At 36.7% G+C, this 15,089-nt stretch overlaps 2 protein-coding genes across 2 annotated transcripts; both read right to left on the reverse strand.

Annotated features, from left to right (window-relative positions):
* Positions 1–3,725: 3,725 nt before the first annotated feature.
* Positions 3,726–7,783, reverse strand: LOC117620719. The gene is made up of 7 exons (XM_034350895.1): positions 6,703–7,783; positions 6,500–6,586; positions 6,225–6,401; positions 5,310–5,480; positions 4,944–5,156; positions 4,771–4,859; positions 3,726–4,694 (listed from the first exon to the last, which is right to left on the reverse strand). Exons 1-7 carry the CDS (start codon positions 6,785–6,787, stop codon positions 3,921–3,923), a joined length of 1,596 nt encoding a protein of 531 aa, XP_034206786.1. The 5' UTR covers positions 6,788–7,783; the 3' UTR covers positions 3,726–3,920.
* Positions 7,784–7,869: 86 nt separating this feature from the next.
* LOC117620718 (potassium transporter 8-like) lies at positions 7,870–13,407 on the reverse strand. The gene is made up of 8 exons (XM_034350894.1): positions 12,588–13,407; positions 11,997–12,486; positions 11,851–11,904; positions 10,079–10,339; positions 9,946–9,998; positions 9,739–9,862; positions 9,411–9,665; positions 7,870–9,221 (listed from the first exon to the last, which is right to left on the reverse strand). The coding sequence occupies exons 1-8, from the start codon at positions 12,624–12,626 to the stop codon at positions 8,170–8,172; spliced, it is 2,328 nt and encodes a 775-aa protein (XP_034206785.1). The 5' UTR covers positions 12,627–13,407; the 3' UTR covers positions 7,870–8,169.
* Positions 13,408–15,089: the final 1,682 nt, after the last annotated feature.

Genomic DNA, 15,089 nt, shown 5'->3' on the forward strand with positions numbered 1-15,089 from the left:
AACTATTTTATATCATTTAAAAGTTTTAATTGAATACCACAAGACTTATTTATCTCAAAATAATCTTTTAAAATCCAAATTGGATACACCCGTAAATCAACCTAACATGAAGCACGTTTAATATATTAACATTAAGCAACTTTTTTCTTTCTTGGCTTGGACATTAAGCACATTATTGACTTTGGAGGAGATCAACTTCTCTTTCTTTCTTCACCAATTTTATAATGACAGAGTTGCTCTCTCGAATTTCTCCCTTCTTTTTCCTCCTGCGTGTTATGAATGTCAAATCTGATATTTTGGAAAACATCTCCTCTCTCTCTTATTATAATTAAGGGAGACCTTTGGTTCTCTCTTATTATAATTAAGGGAGATTTTGGAAAAAACCAAAGGAGAGAGAAAATTTTTAAAAGAAGCTAAAATGGATAAAATTGCCCTTATTTATTTTTTGATTTCCTAAGGAATCCTTTACATTTGTATGTCTTTAGTTTGAAAGTTGAGAGGTTTTTCTGTCTTTTTTAGAAAAGTTTTGACTTTTTCCAAAAGTGAAAGTTTTGTTATGGGCAAAACCTAAATTTACTTATAAGTAAGTAATTACCTCATTTTGCATTCCACATTATAGGGGGAAATAAAAAAAAGATTTCTCAAGGATTACCAGTCTCCTTATCTTAAGCGATAGATCTTTTTAAAAAATTAACTATAGTTAAACTTATGGACATGTGTCACCTTTTAGGAAGGGTGGTGAGGATACACTTTAGGTTAAAGTGGTGAGCAAAAATACTCCCTAGCTAACAATATCTTGGATGTATATTGCGGGTACTTGGTATATAAGTTTCCATTGTTAATTATTGTTGGAATAAGTCGAATCAAACTTGAACTACTCCTATATGGCTTTAACTACTAAGTATTCAAAGCTTATTTGGACTACGTACAGGATCAATTTTAAAAGTTTAAAATTAATCTCTTTTAGTCATTTACATAATAATGTATGAGAATCAGACAGTCATTATGTAATACATATGCTTTTGGTTGCTGATCTAGATCAATTCAACTTGTTGTAGCGTTTGGTCACTGTAGAAGTTGTATCCATATTCGGCACCTTAGTTATTTTGTACTTGTTTTTGTTTATCTTATTAATAAAATACTATCGTTTTTTTTTATAAAAAAAACGAAAAGAAAGTATTATATCTACTAAAAAAAAAATAATGTTGCAAAGACTTGATGATCAACATTCAGCACTTCGAAATTACGCTTCCTATATATATATGTTTGCATATTCTGCTGCTGAATCAGTCAATTCTTTTTAGTCATCATAAACATATATATATTTCAATGAGCAGAAAGTCACATAGCAAAAACTCAGATTATCAACTTATTGCAGCGCTTAACCAGACTTCGAAATTAACTTGTGAGAGTTGTATTTGTGACAAGTCAAAGTGCGGCTAAGTCCTAAGAGAAAATATTGGTCAAAGCAAGAAAAATACCTAGACGACCAGGCACACATATTCAAATTAATAGTACCTTACCACGCTATAAAGTCCATGTTGAATCTGTCTCCATGGATTTAAATTTCGTTCCTGCTTCCTCACCTGGAACCATTTCGCATATACGTGTTTGGACTGGCATCCTAATTTTTCCTCTCTCATTTTTTATTAGTCAAACAAGCTCACCGTATATTTCATCTATAAATACCAAACCCCACTCTACCCAACTTCATAACTCGAAAATCCTCGACCCATTAGCTACCTATACCACAAAACAAAACCAGTGACTTTAGTTCTTAAGTTTTAGTCATGGCCAGAGAAATCAAGCTCCAGCGTTTCCTCGTTCCCCTACTTGTTCTGAGCTTCGTTTTGCTAGCTGCTGCCATAGAAGCCCGTCCTCTTTCACATCATTATAAGAATCATCACCACCACGGCCACCAGCTCCACCACAACCCGAGGGAGGCCGGTCCGAGCCCGGGAGGGGTTGGCCATTACTTCGGTGATGTTCTTGCCCTTTGGGGAGTCAAGAATTCTGGTCCAAGCCCCGGTGAAGGCCACTAAATCTTTAGTTTGTTTGTCCCTCATATATGGTGCACGCAAATGAAGTTGTGCTAGCTACTTTAGTATTTAGGGCTCAAATATCCAGTTAGCACAGCCCGTGTTATACTTGTGGAAAAAAGTTGCATTCTTTAATTTCTTCATCATTCTAATACAAAGCCTATATCTTTCTTTCAAGTTACATATTTCGTTTCGTTTTTTATTATTATTAATTGCGTTTCTTTCATAATCAATTATCAAAGGAAAAATTGAAATGCAAAGTTAAGAGCGAAATTACAAAGATGGGCCGTATATGGTAGCTCAAAATTATATGATATTGGGCTGTTTGTTGACGTTAGTATTTTTACTTTTTGTCCTTTATTTTGAATTTTGTTTATTTTGGTGAAGCATGTGACCCCAACTGCGCCTGGCTCTATAATAGTAGAGATGAAATCGAGATGAATGAGAAAAGAAATAAAAGATGGAAGGGACAAATGAGAAGAAAAAAAATTCAATTAAAATTTTGTTAAAAAAAATTTTGGGTAATGGTCCACTAAGGGGACCTATACGACTTATAGGTGATCCTGCCACTGAATCACTGATAAACTTTAGGGCAATATTGACTTTTCATATTTCAGTTTACCGATTTGGAAGATGTTAAGTTTTAGCTTTGATCTTAAAAAAAAAAAAATATATATATATATATAAAGAGTATATCCTTACGGCTATACCTTTTAAATATATTCAAATATTTTAATAATACGGCCGGGCTGCTATTTAAAATATATTAATATTTAAATCGTATAGCCGAGCGGCTATACTCTTTAAATATATTCAAATATTTTAACAGTATAGCCACGCGGCTATACTGCACAAAATGGTTTTCTCTTTTGTAATTAAGTAATATCTTACCTTTTTTAAATTACTTTAATTAGTAATTATGTTTAATTATTATTTCTTTAGTGATTAATTAGTATTTAAATATTTTACTAATTTCATAAATTACTTAACAAATAGTAATTAATTATTTTAAATTATTTTGTGAACCTTATTTTTTATTTTTTATATACAAAATTAGCTTGTTTAGTTTAATATTTGCAATTAAGTAATATATTAGCCTTATTTAATTATATTAATTATTAATTGTTTTTATTTAATGAATAAATAGTAATTTAATTAATTTCATAAATTACTTAATAAATACTAATTAATTATATTTACTTATCTTAAATAAATTTGTGGACTTTAAAATTATTTTAAAATTATGAATATATTTTTAAAATAATTTCAATTATTATCAAATAATTTTAGTATTCTTAAAATGAATTTAAACCTTCAATCCTTAAATCTAAGTCTCAAACCTTTCTCAAGTCTCGAACCTAACCACAAGACTACTAGGAAAAGAAAAGAGAATAATTTGGGTAATGGTCCACTAAGAAGGGGACCTATACGACCTGTTAGGTGATCGTGCCACTGAATCACTGATAAACTTCAGGTTTCAAATTTCATTTATGCTCAAAGTGACTCGATTTGGAAGATGTTAAGTTTTAGTTTTGACCCAGACCGAAATTTTTTTTGCTTTGAGCCCGTGTTTGACCGTTTGACAAAATCCTACCCACGCTATGATTGCGACCCCACTCACTGCGGTTTAGGAATGAGAACCAAGAGATTAAATTAATTTCTTGTTAATTTCAATGAGCTCTAAAATCAGGACTAGCTTGATTCTTTGGATTTCTAAATAAAGGAAAATACACATTCAACTTAGCTAGCTTGGCAATATAAAACTTAAACATTTCCTTGAGAAAATAAGGAAAGGAACTATAAGAAACAGCAAAGCCCTACAACTCATCCTCACACCTCCCATGCAACATAAAGGATATTCTTGTGTTCCTTGATGGACAGTCAATAACCAGAGGAATTATAACCCATATAGTTGAAGCGCGGTCGAATGTTGTGGTGATTGTATCTCGAATCTCCATAGTCTACAGCCTTTATCACCACGGCTTCACGTCGTCCATCCTGTTCTTGAACTGCCCCAAACACAATCTCATTTGTCTCGCTGCTCTTCTCGTAGAATGTTTTCGGGCTTGATGAGTATTGCCTGTGATGCTGCTGCTGTCGGTGTTGCTGCTGCTGCTGCTGCATCTGCATCTGATGTTGTTCCTGTTGCTGCATCTGCATCTGATGCTGTTGCTGCTGCTGCATCTGCATCTGCATCTGCATCTGATGTTGTTGCTGTTGGTGATATTCACCATCCCATGAATTATAGTACGCTTGACTTTGCTTCAAATGTTGGGACTTCTCCAGGTCTTTGGTCATGAAGGGGTAGGTTTTCTTTGGGGTTGGGCTTCTGGTTTCTATTGACGGAGGCTCATCTTCATCGGGAATCACAAAGCTCTCTTGCATAGGCCATGCATTTGAATGTTTGTTAGCTTGATGATACTGCTGCTGAATCTGATAATGCATGGGCTTTCTTCTAAATCCCATAAACAACCCCCCCAAGATTTCAGCCACAGATGAGCCAGTGTTAACGGCAATCTTCCCTAGTGAACCAAAGAAACCATCATCTAGTTTTTCTGGTTCATCTTCAGGTGGAATTAAAGGGGGCCTGACAGATTTAGGAGGCCTCGGATATAGTGCCATTGGTACATCTCTCTTCATAGGAGTTCTTCGATCCTGTAGAATCAAAATAATTTGGAATTGGGTTGAAATATTGAAGATAAGGTCAAACAAGAAACCTGTGATGGCTTACCTCATCTGAAGAAAACATTGCTTGTACCCTGCGCTGCAGCAATGCCAGCATGTAACCAAAGAAGGCAGCTGCAATCAGCATTGCTATTCCTGCAATGATGGACGACAAATTTTATATACCTGCATCACCTAAAGCAACTCAAAGGGTTGAAATTTCAAGCTGTTTAGTTATACCTAAATGGAAACTTCCATCATAGTGGTCAGTACAGTCATCATAGTGGAGTTGGATCTCTCGAATTGCCTGGTTTCCTCTGTCTATAACCAAAAGAGAGCAGCTACTGCCAATGTATACCACGTCAAAATCACTAGAAAACTTTGCATCTTCACTTGGACCATCAACATGACCACCTCCTCTGCCCCATTTTCCACCAGCAATTGTCGTGACCCCTGTAGAAAGGAAAATTTAATTCAAATTGCTCTAAAAGCCTGTTCCTGTTGGTGATATAAGTTTTTCTTGCCATTACATAACTTGAACACCATGATAACAGGAAAAAGGCCATTCCTTAACCAAAATAATGCCTTGAACATCCAGAGACTTACCAGCATCACTTATCTTCCTGATAACCATATTCATTGTGTCTGCAATATAAATATTTCCTCTGTCATCCACAGTCAGCCCTTTGGGGTGGTTCATTCTTGCTTCTCTTGGCCTCCCATCCACATGCCCAGAGTACCCTTCAGGTGATCCAGCAATCAGCTTGGGTCGGCTATCTGCATATCATCCTCTCATTCAGCATATAAAAGATCCAGCAATATTTGGGTAGGCTATACCAAAATATTTCAACAGATAACAAGCATTTAATAGGCAACTGAGTGATGAAGAAATTTTTTCTTTGTAGAAAGTGAGAAGATTTTAAGAGTGCAGAACTCAATTTGTTTGTGTATCTGATCGATATAAAATCAAAGAAATATGGAAGTTCATCTTTTCTTTATTTTCTTTTATATTTTGATAATTGATTATCCTAACAATGCAAATGAAGCTGAAAATTATGAAAGAAAAAGTGTCATTGGGAATCATTAACCGATAAATAACGAAACAAGTTTCCCATGTGACAGCACACAAAGTCGTTTAATCTAGGTTAGGGAAAGGAAAAAGAAATATAAGATGAGTAAACAAAAACTCTAACTGGTCATTAGAGAATCCTGGTCACAAACCAAAAGAAAAAGATAGAAAATCTCCAAAAAGATAGCACTTGATTATCCAGAAAGTAGAGTCTTCCACTAAACAAAAGCATATAAAAGCAGCAACAGTAAAAAGTGAATTTGGAATTTGGCTGGAGGTGAAGGCAAGAAAGGAATCAGAAAACAATGTCCTAAGTACATCAAGCCAAACAGAAAGTTTAACTATTAGGATGAGCTAGAATTGGGTCCCTGGATATACATTAGTGGTAGCAAACAAGAGATGCAGAGACTTAATAGCATAATCCAAAAATTAACGTAGCAAAAGTGGCTTACACCGAGACAATGGCGTTGAGATCTTGTAGATGTTGCTATTTTCAGAATCCAACACCAGAAGGTCTCCACTTGGGGATACTTCAACTGTGTGTGGTTCAATTCCAAGCTTACTTCCATCAAACACCGTATCCACCGTATAGTCACCCTCAAATTTCACCATCGAACGGCCAGAAACAGCTGAGAAATTTGAAAACCTCCCATCACCATTGCAAAACAACATACTATCTAATTACCACATTAACAACCTCAACATAGGGAACCATTGGAAAATGTACCTGTGCCGGTTTTGGTGGTGGATTTCAGTGACCAGAGCCATTTGACAAGAGCAGAGACCACATTGGAGACAACCCCAGTTACAATTTCTGCAATATTTAGGAAAATACAAAAATACCGGATAAAGCAGATGACACATTTGAAGCAGCGTGTGATCAAAATGCAAACTTTAACTTCAAATAGGCGTATGCTTGTCAATACTCACTTGCAGGAGGACTGGCTGATGCGGATAAAAAATCCCCGGAGAGAACCACACAAATCAGAACCAGTGCAACCCAGTTCCTCGCCATTGTTGTTGCTGATCAGAGTTGAACATCAAAGAACAGAATACTCCCACCTGAGGATTGAAGCTCTGAACTTGTAGGAAACCCACTTAAGTAGGAGACCCCACAGACAATGTTCTGCTACTTTTTCTACGTGTTAATCAGTATGAAACCTTTTTCAGAGAGAGAAGGTAAAAGAGACAAAGAGGGTATAAGGAATTTGGAAGGTTTGGTAGTAAACACAGTGGAGCTCTGTGCAAGGGAAAAGAAAAGGTAAAGGCGAGAGAGAGTGTGTCTCACTGCTGTGGAAAGCCAGCAAGAGGGAATCATATAAACTGTTTTTTGTCTTAAATTTCTATTAACCAAGTTGGGCTTATTTTTTACATCTGGATTTTAGCAGACTGAAAGAGCTGGGGCGAGCTTTCTAATTAATTATAGTTGGTGGTGTTGGTGTTAATCACTTCACTTTCCCCCAGAAAATGTTATCATGGCCAGGGGCATTAGTGTCATTTTAATCACGAGGCTGTGGTTGGTTGTTCATGTTCCTTCCTAAATTTGGCGAAAAGCGAGCATAGCATCACCATCATCAGATGCTGTTATGCAGTTTTGGAACAGCCGGAGAACATACTGAAAAACTGTGACTTGTTGGCTGTACGCCTGCAAGTAGCCTACTACAAGTTACTTCAATTATATGTTCCTTTGGTGCTTTGTTTAATGCTGTTGTCTTTTTGCTTCTTCACCCTCATCTCTCATCTCTCATCATCTCTCATCATGTGCTTTAGATCCCATTCGTCATAGTAACAAACCAAAGTGATCTGTCGAGGTCGTGAGAATGTTTCTTTGTTTTTCCTTTAATGGTCAACAAAATCACCTTCTTTTTCTTACTTAATTCTTTTGCTTCTGGCCTTCTGGGATTCTTATGGGGCGGGGCAGGGCTTGGCTTGTAACGTTTGGATTACGCTACCTCTAATCATGCTTTCCATCCATCGCAGGATCATCACATTTGTTTATGCATCTTTGATATTTCCAAGTCAAGAATCTATCCATCTTTGAGTACTCTAATGATGAACAACGATAATGGGCTGAAAAAACTTTACAATCTTGTAGGATTTTCATTAGACCCAAATGAAAAGCCCAAAACTTGGCCCAATTCTCTTATTGATGCAGCATATATTAACTTGGGACAGCATGAAGGGCGGGCCATGACTCTGACACTATCTCAAATGCAAACCCCGAAGCATCAGCGCTTCTATTGCCTAGGAGCTCTAGAAGTTTTTACAGTGTAAGGGCAGCATAAAAATGCCATGATCTATCATATACAATATGACTGAAACAGCCAAAAGATAAGAAAAAGAAAAGAAAGCAAAGAAAGCATTGCGTACAAAGCTGTACCTACCGTATAACCAAAACTAAACATGGTAGACCATCCCTACCTCTAGAGTAGATGCATGAGGAATGCTTAAAGCATAAGTTGGCCCCCGAAAGTTTCTCCGCAAGAAATCATACCCGACATTGATCACTAGTTTCTTCATCAAATTGGATCCTCTCTTTGCCTTCACATATGAGTGGCCTAATATAAATGCCATTCCTGCCTCCCTTGCTTCCATCAGTTCCTGCAACTCCTCTACTGCCTCCCTATCAATTTGTGGAGACTCTGGAACAACAAATCTCACCCTCTTCTTGGGCTTTTCTGTAGGCCTTATCTCCTGCAACTCTGAGGTGCTTGCCATTTCAGAGAAATCTGCATCATCTACAGACATTCTTATGCCATCTAAATTTGATGATGAAGTCCCAACAACTGTCATTTTCTCATCGTCTTCCAGTTTTTCTAGACTGACATCACATTCTGGTCTCTCTGACCGAATGAATTCTGCAATACTACAAACGAGATCTCTTTCAAATTCAATGTCATCCTTGTGAACATCACGATAACCATAGCGTGCTATGCATCTATAGAGCCGGTATTCCTTAGGACCAACTCGTCCCACTAAGAATCTTTCCTCAGGTCCGACATGTGGGACTGGGACGGACTTGATGCAGAGGAAAACTACAACCTGGTGGAAAGCAGGGAGGTTGGTAACAAAGTGAGAGAAAATAGCTGGGATCCCAGAAACGAGCTCAGTATGTATAAGGCCAATCCCCCGGACCCTAACAATCCCCAGAGTAGGACCTAAACTGAGGAGCCAGTTGATGGAGACTTTATTTTGGACATCAAACTCATATTTCTTGAACGTGCCATAGTGCCAAACATACATAACCACTAAGAAGATGAATGAAAGAGCAATGGGGACCCAAGCCCCTTCACGAAACTTTATGAGCGATGCTGAGAAGTAGAGTGCCTCAATGGAGCCAAAGAATAATATAAAGCAAATTGCCAGGAAGATGCTTTTGTGCCAGCACAAGACTATGACTAGAGACATAAGGCAGGTAGTTACCAGCATGACAGTTATAACGGCCAAACCTATATAATAAAGGTAAAGTTTCAGGATACAATAATGCGGTAAAAAACTTTAAACATGTAATAAGCACACTTGGTAGGATAATACATTACACACCAAAAAAAAACCCACACACACAAAATCAAAGGTTATGTAGAGTCTTGACCATGTGTTGGTATGTCCATGCAAACAAACATTGAAGTAAACCGTACCTGATGCATTGCCCATGGATTTTGTGTCTCTAAAACCAATGGTAACAGCCAAGCATAGCAACATTAATGTCCAGTTAATCTCTGGGATGTAAATTTGTCCATGTATTTTAGAAGATGTGTGGATAATCTTGACCCTTGGAAAGCAACCCAAAGAAGAACATTGTTTGATTATCGAAAAGGTTCCAGTTATGATGGCTTGACTTCCCACCACTGCAGCAAGTATGGCTATTGCCAAAACAGGCCATCTTATTTTCTCTGTGACAAGGAGAGAACTTTAATTAGCTTAATCTCAAAGTTAAAACTGCTGCAAGTATGGCTAGACACCTACCAGGAACTGATTCATAGAATCCAATCCGATAGTCACTCTGTATGACATGATGCTCAGAAAGGTATGCAGCTTGTCCCATATATGCTAGAATCAAGGATGGGTAAACCACAAAGGTGAAAGCAATCTGCAAGACAAATGTGAAAGATTACTTAGTTAGTACAGATGAAAATCTCCAGTTGACCAGTATAGATTATTCAGTTTGAATACCTTGATTGACAACTGTGAAAAGTGTCCAAGATCAGCAAACATAGCTTCCGAACCTTCAAAGACAAACAAGATAATGTCAGAGAAGGGAAGTAAGCATCCATGAAAAGAAGGTTCACTCTGCATACTCTTGTACCTGTCATGCACAACAGTATACCACCCAAGGACATCCAACCTCCCTTTTGGGTCTTCTTCAAAAATTTGTACATGTAATATGGAGAGAGTGCTTGATAAACTCGGGGATTCCAACGGAAGATGTTGTATACACCAATGGAACTGATGCAGAAAAGCCAAGTGATCACAACTGGGGCAAACAAGAACCCTACCCGGTGGGTCCCGTAATGTTGAAGGGCAAACAAAAATATGAGTATAACACAAGCAACTGGGACTTCAACATCTGCACATAATCAATATGTTGAGTTCAAGTAAGAAATCATAACTTTTCAGGCATAACAGAATCCCCCATTAAGTTTCCTACCAGGTTGGTCAAAGTAGTGTAGAGTTAAATCTGCTGTTGAAGCTTTAAAATAACTTTCCAGAAAAAGTAATATGCGTATATATATACAATAAATATTCACAAACAGCATTGAAACTAATAAGGCTACACTACTTGATCAAATGGCTGCTCAAAGTCCAATTGATAGAACAATTTTCTGTTTAGACAGCTTTTGTAACCCATTATGTAATTGTCATTGGAGAGCACATTGTCCACAAATAGCAAACACTAGAAAATTAAAGTTGGCAGGATCATCAACAAATGAGGTAATAAATAAAAGTCCACCTGGAAAGGATGCTAATTGTGAAACACACACACACACACAAATGTACAAGTACATGATATATGGCTGTATTTTTGAAGCTGGTAAAGTTCTGAAAGTAGAGGTGTAACTATATTGTCCACTATGACTATGAAGGTGATGATTTAATTAGAACACTAGTGGCACTTGAAAATATAATCATAAGATGCTGACTTCATACTGGTTAATGAAATGTTTTAGCCATCAGCAAGTGGGTCAAGGCTTGGTCAAAAGTTATAATTATGTATACCTCTTAGGAGGGCTCCAGTCATAACTCTAACTCAATTCGACAAGTCTAGCTATGACCATATTGCCAACTAGATAGATGTCTACTCTAGATCACTCTTCAATTTTTATTATATTATTCAGAGTCTTATCCAAAATAAGTTACATTCTCCTTCATCTTATAGCTACATCTTCTTCACTTTATAAAAAGACACGACTTTTTACTCTCAATAGTCTATTCATGAAAGTTGAAACTATATTTTTTTCAACCACATGTTGAACCTTTACTTTTCTACAAAAACAAAGAATAATCAACTGTTTACCCCAAAAAAAAAAAACAGAGAAAAATCAACTGGGCGTTCCACACTAATCATTCTAATTATATTTTATTAGCTTGATAGTTATTTAACTTTAAATAAAGCAGGATAATTTGTCTTAATGTTTGTAGGGTCCTATGACAGTGTTTTCATTTTCTAAAATTAGGTATTGCCTCCTTGTCACTAGTTCACGTCCGTGCAATAGAAAGGAAGAGAAAGCCTCTGAAATTTAGAACACCCTTGATTTGCATCTACTAAAAGTAAGATTTAGATACCTAACAATGATTTGCATCTGCTAACAGTCTCGTTGCAGATATATTGGGAATAGATGCAAAGAAATTTTATGAAGCAGTGCAGCCAAAGCATCTTGGAATTAATATAGATGGCAGAATTTTCTCTACTGTGTTAGCAGGCTGTAATCCTGATTAGTCAATCTAATTTCAATTTCTAAGTTATTCTTTTAGCAACATCCACCACACAGCCAAAACCGGTTGTAATTAATATACTTATTAAACAGTGTAACTGATTTGAAGGCGTGAAGTAAAAGCTCCAGTAGAAAAAAAACTTACATCGATGCTGCTCTTTTGACATGGAAAGCTCCAGACCCGAAACAGCCGAAAAAACTGCAGCCACATGAAGCAATTCTCATTATTGAAATCCCAATTGCACAACTTAAAAACCCAAAATTTCAATAATATCATAAACACCCAAGTACCAGAAATTGCTGGTGTGAGCACCCCATCACCAATAACCATACAAGTCCCAATCAAAGCCAGAATAAGAAGCACCTTTTGCAGCACTCTATGCTTCTCCAATGTGGATTTTAAACTCGACCCAAAAGCACTGTTACTGGTTGAAACAACACCATCTTTAGTGTACTCTGATAGCTCCTCATCTGCAAGCTGGCAATTGGGCAAGGAGCTCACTCGGGCATGCCGGGATAACAGTGAATACAGAGCAAAAGTCCCACCTTCACCATTATCATCAGCTCTAAGCACAATAAACACATATTTCACTAAAGGTATCAGCGTCAGTGTCCAGAATACAAAAGAGAGAACCCCATAAATCTCCTCATTAGTCTCTGAATGATGAATGTCCTCTGCAAAAGTGCTCTTGTAAACATACAAAGGAGAAGTGCTTAAATCTCCATAGACAACTCCCAAGCTCTGATAAGCTAAAGTTAACAGTGTCTTCCATGAATCTTTCTGCAACAATTTATAAGAAGAAGAAGCGATTATCAGAAAGCTGGGAATTGGAATTGGAATGCTATAATACTTATACTGCCACACTGTGCCACATGTATTACCTTAATTGGATGGCTACGGACCACACCCTCCAGATCCATGATGGGCTGTCTAAAAATTATACAAAATCCATTTTTTTCAGGCAAGTTGAAGGAAATAAAGACGACCCAGGTGGATTAACACCCTCCCCAGTTCAACCAAGTCGAGAAAAACAAGAAATTTGATAAAGAAAATAATAAAGATACGGTCTTTATTTCTTTTCTTGTCCCTCTCTCTTTCCTAACGAGATTTGACAAAGGTACTAGTTTAAGACCAACCAATGTAGACAAATAAAAAAGAAATACGAAACACCAGAAACGAATATAGAGAATGGTATTGGAAAGAGGAGAGGTGGTTGAAAACTTGGAATTGGAGCTTCAGAATAGAATATGGTGTGGGGGTCTTAGAGAGAGAGAAAAAAGGGGTCTTCTTTCTTCTTCTTTTTTTTTGTGTGTGTAAATAATGGTGGGTTTGAGTTTGGTTTTCTCTTTCAGCTAAAGTTGTTTTGCTTTAGCTTGGATTCTAGATGGAAAACTCTAGAGGAGGGGTATCCTTCTCCTCTCCACTTGGCTCTATCTGAGAGAAGAAAATACAGGGAGTGGAGAAAGTGCTCTGTAAACAAGGCATGCACTAACTGGAAATTTTTAACACTTGACACTTAATATGATATTTATATATCTATATATTTCTTTTTCCTGGCTCTTCTCTTCTGACATAGCAATTAAACTGCAACCCATCAACTGCGAGTCTGTGTACCTCCTCACTTGGCAATGAATCATTGGTCTCTATCTAAAACTCAGACAAGTCGCGGGAATGGCATTTCTGTAAATTTTTCAGGAACTGAGTAGATTAGGAGTCAGGACTGAAAGGGAAAATTCATTTTGTTGTGTTTTAAGTCCACAGAATTTTACAGACTATTATAATAAATGGGTGTATTTTGTGGGTGAGAGAATTTTGGTATTATTAGGAGAAAATGATTGTTCTTCTCATTTCATTTTTGAAATTGACAAACTAATTAAACAATAAATTATTTTGTTCATGAATCATGATTGTTCTTCTCATTAGACAAGTAGCCTAGCACTTATTAAAGAAGTGATTTTTGCATGTTCCCGGTACACCATGTAACTGGTGTACCATCCAATACATATATATCATTTCCTTAAAAGTGAGTTGTTGAATGATAATGAGCTTTGACTCACCATTGCAAATAGAAATTAATTTGCATAAGCCTTAATAGAAATTAATGATTTTTCCTAGCGAAAGTTGTCATCTTTTATTAGCTCACCAAAGTGAAGTCGCTTTAAGCTTCCTAGCTAGTGGGGTTTAGTTAGACCTAAGATCTAAAAATCTGGTAAGCAGCCCCCAAACAAAAAGTAACCTAGAATTAGTTTAAGCAACCTTACAAGATAACAAGAACATGATACTACCTTTCCTGAGATTCTAACAGAATTTACTTCTTCTTTCTAAGGCAGCAGCAGAACCTTGGGAAATCTGCTGCACTGCTGGCTGGCTAGCTAGAATTTGAGTTGTGCAAGTAAAAGCTTCAATCTTTCACCCCAAAAAAAAATTGTGACAAAGAAAAAGGGTATTGAAACAGTGTCCAAATCTTACCAACAAATTCTGGTGGAAATGCAGGCATTTACTTGCATGAATGGAGTCAATGGACCCCATCAGCCCCACTGTCCTAATATCTAGATGCTTGTGCTTCATGCTTATGAAAGTGATTAAATTGGGTCGGGGACCCCATGGAATCCATTTTAGTGCTTATATATGTGCGTGTGCAGAGAAGAACCTCACCTAATTTCAAACACGTGGTTCATCAGCAGCAGCAGCATATTATAGTAAATAACACCAACTAATCCCAAGCCTAACCATAGTTAATCAAACCTAATTAATAGTTTCAATTCTGAGTTGGACCAACCGAGTTGACTCAGTTGAATGAACCATGGAAAATGCAAATACAGATAATAAGAGGGGCTGAAGATTAGATAAGACGATCTGCTTACGACAATTTTCCATATTATAAAAAGGAGATAAGATGATGAATGATCGTGAAATAAGAAAGGCAAGCCATTCACATCAGCTGAATGTGGAGAGGAGTAACACAAGTGTAGGCAAAGCTATTAGAAATTATAATTGAATCCAGTAGACGCCAAAGAGGTCATGAAAAGAAACTAGCAAAGTGCAAATCCCATTTTGTCACATTAATTTCTTACTTTATTTCTTTTTCAAGTGGTCACCACCACACCCACTACTGGTTCATCTCATGCCCAATATTGCCTTACCCATCAACCTTTTCTTCTTTTTTTCTGGTTTCATATCTGGGATATTTTCGAATCTAAATGGAAATATCTTGGATCAAGTTGGATCCCATTACCTTGAATCATCGACAAATTCTTTCACTTATCGCATTCTCAATCTTTTCTTTATTTTTTATTACAATACATATCGACATGCTTTTGAAAAATATATCATTTACATAAACAGTTAATTTTTTAATATATAACGTGATGTTATCCATTCAT

Source organism: Prunus dulcis, chromosome 3 (genome assembly GCF_902201215.1).
Source record: "Prunus dulcis chromosome 3, ALMONDv2, whole genome shotgun sequence".
In the NCBI taxonomy this organism is placed as follows: Eukaryota; Viridiplantae; Streptophyta; class Magnoliopsida; order Rosales; family Rosaceae; genus Prunus; species Prunus dulcis.

What these genes read in the sequence shown, in the direction of transcription:
- LOC117620718 (XM_034350894.1), bottom strand. Translation starts at nt 12,626, where the DNA reads ATGGATCTGGAGGGTGTGGTCCGTAGCCATCCAATTAAG. An exon ending in TCCGTAGCCATCCAATTAAG is followed by an intron (nt 12,487 to 12,587) that starts GTAATACATGTG and finishes AAATTGTTGCAG; the next exon opens with AAAGATTCATGGAAGACACT. An exon ending in TTTCACAGTTGTCAATCAAG is followed by an intron (nt 9,863 to 9,945) that starts GTATTCAAACTG and finishes TTTGTCTTGCAG; the next exon opens with ATTGCTTTCACCTTTGTGGT.
- LOC117620719 (XM_034350895.1), bottom strand. Translation starts at nt 6,787, where the DNA reads ATGGCGAGGAACTGGGTTGCACTGGTTCTGATTTGTGTGGTTCTCTCC. An exon ending in ATCAGCCAGTCCTCCTGCAA is followed by an intron (nt 6,587 to 6,702) that starts GTGAGTATTGAC and finishes TAAATATTGCAG; the next exon opens with AAATTGTAACTGGGGTTGTC. An exon ending in TGATGGAAGTTTCCATTTAG is followed by an intron (nt 4,860 to 4,943) that starts GTATAACTAAAC and finishes CCATCATTGCAG; the next exon opens with GAATAGCAATGCTGATTGCA.